Source organism: Pteropus vampyrus, unplaced genomic scaffold, assembly GCF_000151845.1.
Source record: "Pteropus vampyrus isolate Shadow unplaced genomic scaffold, Pvam_2.0 Scaffold192, whole genome shotgun sequence".
NCBI lineage: Eukaryota > Metazoa > Chordata > Mammalia > Chiroptera > Pteropodidae > Pteropus > Pteropus vampyrus.
Window position 1 is genome coordinate 663,415 of NW_011888973.1, and position 11,028 is coordinate 674,442.

General features: G+C 40.6%; 1 protein-coding gene across 5 annotated transcripts in view; it reads right to left on the bottom strand.

Moving 5' to 3' along the window:
- The window catches only part of IMMP2L (inner mitochondrial membrane peptidase subunit 2), a 690,748-nt gene that overhangs the window by 148,325 nt on the left and 531,395 nt on the right, over window positions 1–11,028 (bottom strand). For all 5 annotated transcript variants that reach the window (XM_023537465.1, XM_023537464.1, XM_023537460.1 and 2 more), the window contains one exon: window positions 6,526–6,591. In XM_023537465.1, the coding sequence (XP_023393233.1) occupies window positions 6,526–6,591 (66 nt within the window). The remainder of the gene's footprint in view (window positions 1–6,525; window positions 6,592–11,028) is intronic.

Sequence of the window (11,028 nt, forward strand, 5' to 3'; positions counted from 1 at the left end):
TAAAGTTTGTTGCAGTTTATCTTGGCAGTACAGTTTATGTCGATTATTCCAAGGTAATAATTACTGGTATATCCCCTTTCACTCTCAAAAGTGTCTTAGCCTAGGTGATAAATTAAATGGCTACCCTCTACACTAGGGTCTAAAAAGACTACTTATTCTCTTCATTGAGCCTGTTAACCAATGACACCCCAGATTCCACGTGTCTGTAGAGTGTACCTTACCAAAGGAGGAGAAACGAAGCTAGGCTTCACTTCTGATTGGGCTGACAAAATCTGTGAAATGGAAACGTGCAAGTGTCCCCATAAAAAAACATCGATGCCTTGGAAATTTCAATCGTGGTTGATTTATACTGACTTGCTGTAGTTTAGGACTTTCTATTCTTTTAATCCTTTTCTGAAATAGTGCTTCTGTATGAGTCATAACAAAGTAAAAAAAAAAAAAAACTATGAAAAATATTTTGATGGAACTAATGGATCTGTCTAAATATTACTTGCATTAGCTTTCTACTGTTTGTGTTAAAGATAAGCACACGCATTTGGGTTAACATTATGAAAACGACTACGTTCCTAGCTTAGCTACCCGGAGAATCAAGCAATCGCCTTGTGATTCTAGTTGATGCTGACATGAGAAAAGAAAGTTCGGGCCTCCAGGAGTCCCCTCTTTTACAGTCGTAGGAATATTTGGCTGAATGATCTGAACAAATACTTCAAGTCTACCTTTTACCTTGTCGATATTATCACAATGACTGTGATTACAAACAATGTGACTACTTGTATGAGTCGCTCTAAAAATAACAAATCTCAATAGTCAATATTCACATTATAAACAAGAAAAGTACTTCTAGAAGAAGCTAGATGTGATTTTCAGAGAGGAAAATACTTTGACCCATTCCCCGGGTCAGATCGATGCCCTTTGGTCTGTTCTCCACATGGCAGACGGAACAATCTTTTCACAATGTCGCCCAAAACACACCAGTCCATGGCTTGAAACCCTCCACTGGCTTGCCACCCACTAAAATAAAATCCAAGGCCCTCACTATGACCCAAGAGGCTCTGCAAACCTTAGACATCATCTCCTACCACAGCTGTCCTTCAGTGAGGTCCAACCATGCAAGCTGCTTGTAATTCCTGAAACTCACTTAATGTAGATCCACCCCTCATTCACCAGCAAGGCTCTCCACCTCCCGCCCTTCCTTGACGACCTGGACGATCCTGCTCAGATATCTTCTCATCAGAGGTTCACAGTGAGCATCCTCCCTCAGTTAGCGGTCCAGACACTCGCCATCACTCTCTATATCTTTTCCTACTTTATTTTTCTTCCTAGCGATTCCAGCTCATGACATTGCATTACATTTTATGTTATCTGTCTGTCGATCATCTGCTTTCAGCTACCAGAATGTAAGCCCCATGAGGGCAGGCTCTGTCTCTTTTGTTCACTTATGTCTAGAGTGTCTAGACCAGTGCTCATAAAGTGAGCAGTCCTAAGACTTACACTCTCAGTGAACTGATTAAAGGAAATCTACCATGACCATCTAAAACTAATTTGAAAATTTGTGTCGAAACGTTTTGACTTCTGAATCTGAAGTCTACAACTTCCCCACTGCACAACTTCCTCTGAAAAGGGTATTTCGTGACGTATTGGTAAGAGTACCTATATACACAAACCTCTTGGGAAGGAAATTTGGCTGTATCTATTAGAACTAAAATAACAGCAACAACAAATGTTGACTCAATATTTACACTCCTAGATATTTAGTCTACGAGAATAAATGCACCAGTGCACAAAGGTATGTGTGCAAGGATGTTCACTGTAACGCTGATTTTTTTCAAGCGCGTGTTATTTCTGTAAAGAAAGGAAGAAAGCTTATCTTCCTTAAAGAGTAAGGTCAAAGTGACCACCAAAAAGGGCAGATTGCAGTTTTATGAACGTGAGGTTCCGGAGGGTGATGTTGAGCAACGTGACAGTTGATGGCACTGTCACGATCTGGGGGGGCCTCGCGGTATCTGCCATACCTACCAGCCCCGTCCAAGAGGTGCCTTATGATCACGTGCTCTGTACCAGGTGAACAGCCGACCCAGCTACAGCTGACTGGACCAGGGAAGGCACCTGCACCAAAGGCAGCTCATCAACTGGTTGACCAGGGCACACTCAGATGCCTCTTGGGCGGTTCAAATCGGCAGCTGGCGACGGGGCAGAAACCAAAAGAGACACAGACAAGACGGGAGAAATCAGTGTGTCGGTACGCAGATGGGCACAGGTGAGCGGAGACTGGAAGTCATGCTATCTACCGACCCCGACCCCCAGCACCCCTCCTTCTCCGATACCTCTAAAGTAACTGCTCTTTAAACGATATTCTACTACATACCTAGTATTTTTATTCAATCTGAAGTTTAACTAGCAAAACATCAAAGCTTGGATTAAGTCTTTAAACAGTTTAACCTCTGAAAAGATTATGGTTCCCTCTACCCTTTAATGATGTATAATTCAAAATAAAAATACTAACAAAACCACAGTAAGTGTAACTAAGTTCTTACGTCAATTTTTTTTTCCCTATAGTCATGTTATGAAGTATTAATGTTTTCCTAACAATGACGAAAACACTCTAGTTACCTACATGTGTTCTTGGCTTGCCTGTCAGGTAACCCAGCTGCATTACCCATGGTGCAGTGGGGCCGGGCCGCCCACATCCCAGACCAAAGCTTCTTGCTACAGGGTAGGCCCCCAGAGACTAATGACCTCTAGTGGTAGACAGACAGCATGTTTTTTCCTTTACTTTTTATATGTTCTGGCATTTTTAAAACTGGATCACAGGAAAAAGAGACATATCAGTGAATGATACTTTATTACCTAAATATACCTTAATGCGTTTGAAGACTGTTAGAAAATTATTATAGAATGTATTCGATGTATTCAATTACTAATTTAAAGCTCAGGAAGCCTAGCACTGTTAGGTACCAAGGAATGAACTTTAAATTTTCTTTTAAAACATCAAATACAAGATTCTTTTTCTAATCGAGTATCAAATTGTTTTTAGAAGCTACATAGTAGGAAAGTCTTGAGCCTCGATACCGCCACCCTTATGTTACTTGTTGCTCCGTGACTGAGGTGTAGTGAAGTGGACAGAAAGGAACATCCGTCGGAAGTGCGAGTTCGTAAGATTGGAACAAAGGAGCTAGACTTTACACGTACAGCAGCGAGGAGAGAAGAAAGATGCAACCATGCTCCATCCCATCGTCTCCTCCCACGCCCCAGCCCGGCACCATTAAGCCCGGTCCAGCTCGGCCTCTCCTCTGTGAATCCAGTGTTCACAGTTACTGAGAAGAGCAACAACCCGGCTTTTGGCTCAGAGAGGTCTCTTGTCGGGTTTCTGGCGGCACAGAGAGTTTGATGCTGGACCAAGTCTGGCCACCTCACTTTGCTAGTGAGCGTAGATAATGGTGCGCCTGAATTAAAGCTGTGCTCTCTGTGGACTATAACGTAAAATGGACCCCTTGGCCTTGCTGACTGTGAGGTTCCTTGACGTAGATGAAATTTTTGCCTGCTTTGTTGACTGATTTTTGTTTTTGTTTGTTTGTTTTTTTAAAATAGCTTTACTGAGATGTAATTCATATAACATATTTACCCACTTAAAATGTACAACTCATCGTTTTTAATATATTGACAGACTTGAACAACTAGCGCTACAATCTATTTTGGAACATTTTTATACCCCCTAAGAGACGGCTGCACCCATTAGCAGTATCGCCCGTCTCCCTCCTCTGTGCCTCGGGTCACCCCCCTGCCTCCATGAACTTGCCCGTTCTGAACATTTCATGTGAAAAGAATCACACGACGGGTGATATTTCGTGACTAGCTTCTTTCGTGTAGCATAATGTTTTCAAGCTCTGCTGACTCATTCCCTGAATGGGATTTGAATCACATCCACACCTTAATATTTCCAAATATTAAAAGCATATTTTAGATATTCATGGGTAGATATGACATGTCTTTCCAAATGCACGGCTGTTTAGTTTCCCACTGAAATTACAAGGCTAAGTAGGTTCTTGAAAATAAAAAATAACAACTTTTACAAAGCCATCGAGTTTTGCAAATATGTAATGTCTATCCTACAGGAAATGCAAATTAAGTTCTCGATACCAATGCACTTAGGGCTGGCTAAAATCACATCACCACACACATTCGTCCTCCCCAAAATACTTACTCAATTTATAAAGCCAAAATCGCTTATAAGTCAAAAGATAAACAACTCAGTACAAAAATGGACAAACACATCGGACGGACACTGCACCCAAGATGACACACGCGATGGCAAAGAGGCATTATGAAAAGACGCTGAGCGTCACTAGCTGTCAGGGAAATGCAAGTCAAAACCACAGTGACGTTCCACTCCACGCCAATTAGCATGACTATAGTAAAAAATATTCATAAAAGCAAGCGTTGGCAAGGATGTAAAGAAACCAGAACTCTTGCACACAGCTGGGGAAACATAAAATGGCATATCCACTCTTGGAAACAGTCCGGCAGTTTCTTCAAAAAGCTAAAAATATACTTAACCATAACACTCAGCATCCCTAGGTATATTCCCAGGAGAAGTGAAAACATATGTCCACCAAAGACAGAAATGCCCCCACGGCATGTATACAACTGTCCACATCATTACTGATAATGTCCCCAAACTGTTAACAATCCAAAATCCATGAACTTGTGGATGGAGAGATAAAACACGGCCCATCCATGCCATGGAATACGATCAGTGATAAATAAATAAGTCAATAAAACCACAGATGCAGACACGACGCGGAGGAACCAAGGCACGTTATGCTAAGTGCGGGACACAAGACCTCAAAGACTCCATGTGTGATGATGCCACCCTAATAACCTTTCTGGAAAAGGCTAAGCTATGGCGATGGAAGCAGGTGGTGGTCGCACGCAGCTCTCACTGGCGGCTGAGAGCTGAGCGCAGATGAGGAGGGCACGCGTGTTAAAACACCAGGTGGTGAGGGCTGTTGCACAACTGTGTACATGTACACTCAAAGTCATCGAGTTCTACCTTCAAAATGGGGTGAACTGCATAGTATACGAAGTGTACCTCAAGGAAGCTTTCAAAGGAAACGAAAGATCGAGTGAATATTCACGAATACAAACCATACGAGCCACACACCTCAGCAGCTTCGTTGACAGCACGCGCGTCACTAATGGTGACATGAAAGTCTGGCCATTCATTCCTACATCAGCGAGTCCTCAAACTGTTTGTTTGGTCAGAGGACTCCTTTACACTCTTAAAAATCACTGAGGTCTCGGGGAACTTTTGTTTATGTGGATACTATCTGTTGATCTTTACCATATTAGTAATTAAAATGGACAACTAAAAGACATCTTCAGTGATCCAATCTAAAATAACAATAAACCTCTATGTTAACAAGAAGAACGTAACGTTTAATGGCAAGTATAGTTATTTTGCAAAGCAAAAGGAAAAACGGCGAGAAGAGTGGCGTTTTAAACAATTTTTGCCCGTCTTTTTAGCATGTAGCGGAACAGAAAACAGCCGACTTCCCACACCTGCTCCTGTAATCTTACTCATCACGGGGCCTCTCGAAAGCTGCACCGTATCCACGGGAAATGGGAGTGAAAAAGGCAAATAACATCTCAGCAGTATTAGGAAAGCAGTTTCGAACTCACGGACGCTCCGGAAGGATGCTGGCAACTCTCAGCCGTCCGCGGTCCATCCTGGGAGAACCGCTGGCCTAATTCTGCTCCAAAACCTACCGAGGTTCACGGTAACGAGATTGCTCAATCTGTACTGTCGTTGATACAGATAATTTATGATCCAGCTCTTTCGAAAAACCGGATCAGAATACCTTCTGAATATAGGTTTCAGAGCCCTTGGACTCCTTCATTGTATAGACCCGGCTACAACTTATTTAAAGAAAGAACCGAAATGAGATGCAACCATACTTACTTGCTGAATATCAAACTCTGTTCTAGATTTATCGATGATAGAATAAATAACATTATTACACATGGTCAAAACACCCGATTGCTACGGTGTTATTTTCTAAAGCTACCATTTTGTCACTGAGTCAGAAGTTTCTGTTTCACACCTTTTCCCTTTTTCCCCAGCTCTATCGTAATAAAAGATCCTCCCCAGTTTCTGTATCTAAAATAATAAAAGTTTCTAGAATTTTTCTAAAAGGAACCTTGATATCATATCGAAAACAAGCATGCTAATTTTCATATCTGAAAAAACAATGATTTAATGGTCATTTTAGAAAACATGGTCCCTTTCAGATCAATTACTATTTAGTTCTCCAGCGCCTCCCAGTTAAAGGATAGTAATATGACTCGTCAGTTTATGTACACTTTACATCCTGAAATGGTTGGTGACACTGAAGCCTAGATGGCCCATCTCATTTGGAACGTCTTCAAAGCTTCGGTCTTGTTGAAATGTACTTCCCACATAATGTGATTGAAAGCAACAGAAATCTAGACATCTCTTTAACTCAAAAACGAAGTGTAAGTACTCACTGTACGATATCTCCTTCAAGAGCGATCACTCGCTTAATGATCTTCTGTGCTGGGTTTTTAGGGGACCTGGAATAAGAGAAGGTTACATAATCAGTTATGTCTCTGTTGTTTTAAGGAAAGAAAAAAAATCTACAACAACATTGGCTACATTAAAGGCATCACAGAATCATGAATGCATGACATTGGTCCTCCTTAGGGCCCTAGTGGGATGGAGCCACTATTTAAGTAATTCTCATTTTAAACCTCTGGAAGAGGAGAAGTCATACTGAAACTTTACCCCCCCAAAATAAAAAATACAAAAAATAAAGAAAGAGAGAGAGAGAGGGATAAAGAATTTTATTATTAACGCTAAGTACTACAGGAAAGAGGATTCGTATATAAAAAATGATTAGGCATTTCTTTCAAATGATAACATACTTAAATCGTTTATTTCATTTAAAATTAACAGAAGAGTTTGATTTCAATCCTCAAGAAAACACTGAAGATGAGACCAATTTTTGGGGGGTGGGGAGAAAAATAGAAGACTTAGTAAATTCTTTACACTATATTTAAATTTAGCCATTTAAAGATTATGTAATTCACCGAAACGGGGCTACTGACAGTTAAAAGAAAGAAATTGATAGGTTGTGATCTACTTCACACAGGCATCATTTACTTTAAGCTGTGATTGATGGCACAGGGTAAATATCCACTTAAAATGAACTAAATGAATCCCCTCCCCTCCCTCTCTTCCTGCCTCCTCTCTGTCTCCCCACTTCCCTCTCCCCTTGGATCTCTCACTCTGCGGGAAGCCACAGAGTCTATCCCCAGCAGCTCTACTGAGAGGCTCACTGGGTGAGGAACTCAGAAGCATGTCCTTCGGCCTAGTGTTTCAGAGAGGCCAGCGGCTTCACTGCAACCTCCTGAGACCCTGGCCCAGACCAGCCACTGAAGCCACCTCTGCCTTTCTGGTCCTTAGATAATAAGGGGAAACGTGTGAGATAATAAGTGTTTGTTTTAAGCTGCTAGCGGTCGAGGTACTTTGTCACACAGCGATGGGTAGGTAACGCCGTCTTAATCTGTCCAATTTCCTGCCAATAACGTTTAAAGTCTTTTGCTTTAACAGACCTGTTTCAAGGAACATCTCGTGTATCATATAAATGATCATTTGATATGTACTTGAAAACCAAGGATAGATAAAAATATTTTGAGCCATATTTGAATTGAGTTACTTTTAAAAAGAAAGGTAAATGTATGAAAACCGAAAAGATTAAATATATTCAAAATATAATATTCCGTCAAAGGAAATACGGAGTCTCAAAAAGATTAGTATTTCACATTATACCTTGCGGAGAAAATAAAATCATCCAAACCATTTGCATCTCCTTGTGATGATTCGTCTAACAATTTTTCACTAAATTAATTATGAATATTCTTTATTTTAAAAGAGAATTTGATCAAAATGGTTGACTGAACTGTCCTGTTCACTGAATTGACCGAACATTTTATTTCTATAAATTCGATGTCATTTGTGTACAGCTAGATCGAGGGCACTTCTGAGATGATGGAATTCACATCCTCTGCTCAGGGCTACTTACGGACCTTTAAAAAATTTCTCCCATGTCTCTCTGTTTAGATAACCAGAAACACACAAAATAATATTTGGCCTCAGTGATCACCAAAGAATTGCTTATTAAAACAATGAAGTGTCATTTTCCTATTATACTGACAAAGAAACAATAATAATAAAATAATAATAACGACAACAACAACAACAACAACAATAATAGTTTGTTGTTGAGGGTTTACGAACATGGACACTGAATATAAAGTGTGTCATCATGGAACACATCTTTTTGTAAATATGTCAGGATCTTATATTCTCTTTACCATAACAAGGTATTTATCCTAATCAAATGATTGCAGAGGTATGCAAAATTTCACCTACGTGAGTGCTGTCTATTTTTTTTAAAGAAAAAATATTCAACACGAATAGACTCATTAAATAAATTCCATCCATCCACAAAACCAAATATATATTTCTAGTTATTAAAAGTGATGTTATAAAATAATGTTTAATGATGTGGAAATATCGACAGAAAGCATAGATCAAAAATTCAAGTTAGAAAATATTATGTGTCCCACGACCTCGCATCAGTAATTAGAAAGAAAATACGCATGCAGTGGTACTGGGAGAAGCCAGGAAGGATATAAAAGAAAAGGTGGGTGGGGAGATGGGGGAGGGGTTCTGTGTGTGATAAAACACGTGCCTGCATTTTTGGTTCAGATTACTGGGAAGCCCCATTAGCAGATGACCACTGTTTGTGTCCGGTGACATTACCTGGGAAGAAATGCTCCCAGGTGAGGCTGAGACTGGAACTAATTACCAAGCTCCCTCCACCAGATACTGACCCGACATCGACGTCGATAAAACTGTGTGAAAAGCAACCCTTACCGATACAGAGCGGTATTTTCCGCCAGCAACCTTTAGGCTTTTGAAATACTTGCAAACTATTTTACATTTCACAATAATCTATATTTTTGAGATCACGGAGCAAAACGGAATATGCAAAGCGAGCTATCTATATAATTAAAGTCATGAATTACGACTTAAATGTCTATAAATTTTAATGTAATATTAAACTCAAATCTAATCAAATTATTCAAACTGGAAAAAAGAGCCATTGCTAACATTCCCCCATTACTGCTCAGGATCTATATTTTAATCATCAGGCCGTCTGAAGGCATCGCTTCGAATAAGCGGAAGTGGTAAGGAGCTGTCAGCCTCGAAATTCCCTTTGACTACATTCTCTTGGCCTCTTGCCCGCCCCCTAGAAAATGCGGGGAATAATAAGCGAAGGCCCGTGCCTTGCTTCGGGGATAGAACGTATTCCTGCCCAATAAACACTAAAATTTACATTTGAATTTGTCATTTTAGAGTGTTCATAATAAGCATTGTTTTACAATATTTACTTCTGGAGCCTGGATTTTAATCCTTGTTTTATGCCGATGATTTAACTAGGCAAGATAATTCTCCAGAGGCTTAGAAGTGTCTCAAAACTCCGTAGGTCAGTTTGACCTGGTAGAATCTGTCTCTACCCAGAATGGCTATGAGGAGGAGACAGGATCCAGCAGTCAGAAGGAGATTTTTATGATACTTAACATTCTTCTTGAATTCCACTTCCTATCTTAATAGAAACGTTGCCATTTTTACCCTGTGAAAGGCCAGGCAGAGCTATGTCTTTGGTCTTATGATCTTTCTGACTAACCTCACTTTTGTGTATGTCCCCCGAAGGTCGTAATTCTGATCACATCCGGAGCCCGGGAAAGGTACTTTGGAATACTCAGGTACCTTCTGTGTTTTGTGGGGATGGGGAGATTAGCGAGCGCTCTGCCCCCCGGTGTCTCCGACCCTCACGCCCGTCCTGACGTCACACGTTTACCCCAGGCCTGGTCGAAGGACCCTCATTCTTCTCTCGTTTACAATAAAATTCTGGATCATACAGATTTTTATATTTACTTGGTTTGGGAATGGCCACATTATCACAGAATTAATCTCAGGGGTAGAAGGCACTTTAGCTACAGCCTAATATAAACGACAATCCTTCAAAAATACCAGTTTATCGGACATTAATTACACTGCACATATTACAGCAAAGTCGAAATTTTAACTCTTCATTGATAAAATAGAAGTAAGAACTGATAGCCTGGGGATGCCTTATGTGACGTAGGCTATTTGTTTACTGTCCTAACAGGTGGTCATGCATTAAGCCACATAACTTTACATCAACATATAACAGAACAACAATAACAATGATGACAAAAAATGCAAGTATTGCTGTTTTAATCATCAAAAATGTATATAGAATGAAAAGTCTACACAACACAGTTATAAAAAGTCATATAAAAAAAGTCCTATCGAATGACAGCTTCTACTGTTTTGTTCCTTTTTTTAATTTTGGAACACGTTGCCTGGGTCTGACATGGTTTTCATAGAAGGTTCGCACAGAAGAGGCCTGTGAGTGTGTCCGGCCCTTCCCCCAGTACGTGTAGTCATACCCACTCTCTATGGCTTAAGTGCTTCTGCTTGTTCTCCCTGTGCCCTGCAAATTTCGTGGACTTGGGGACAGTGGAAACGGAGCGGCTGTCACTGTCCCACCCCTGCTACAAGCAAGCTGCTGACCGCAGGCAAGCTACGTTTTTTTTTCAGTCCATGCATCATTTATTTAGTTAGTTTTAAATCTTGAGCTGGCCAAGATTTTAAAATTGCTAAACAGGAGACTTTACGTAAAAAGTTCTCATTTCTTGTTCTTGAAAAAGAAATAGGAAGATCTGGCAACCCCAGGCCTACATTCTTGAATGAAAAAAAGTCCCCTAGAGCTGGAAGCACATTTGCCTCGGTCCCAGCGGCTTGTTTCACAAATGTCTAGTGCCTGGGGACACATGAGCTTAGGCACGTCTGGAAGTCTTGAAGGCTCTTTCCTTCTCTAATGCCACATGACCATTGAGCAGACGCACAGGACA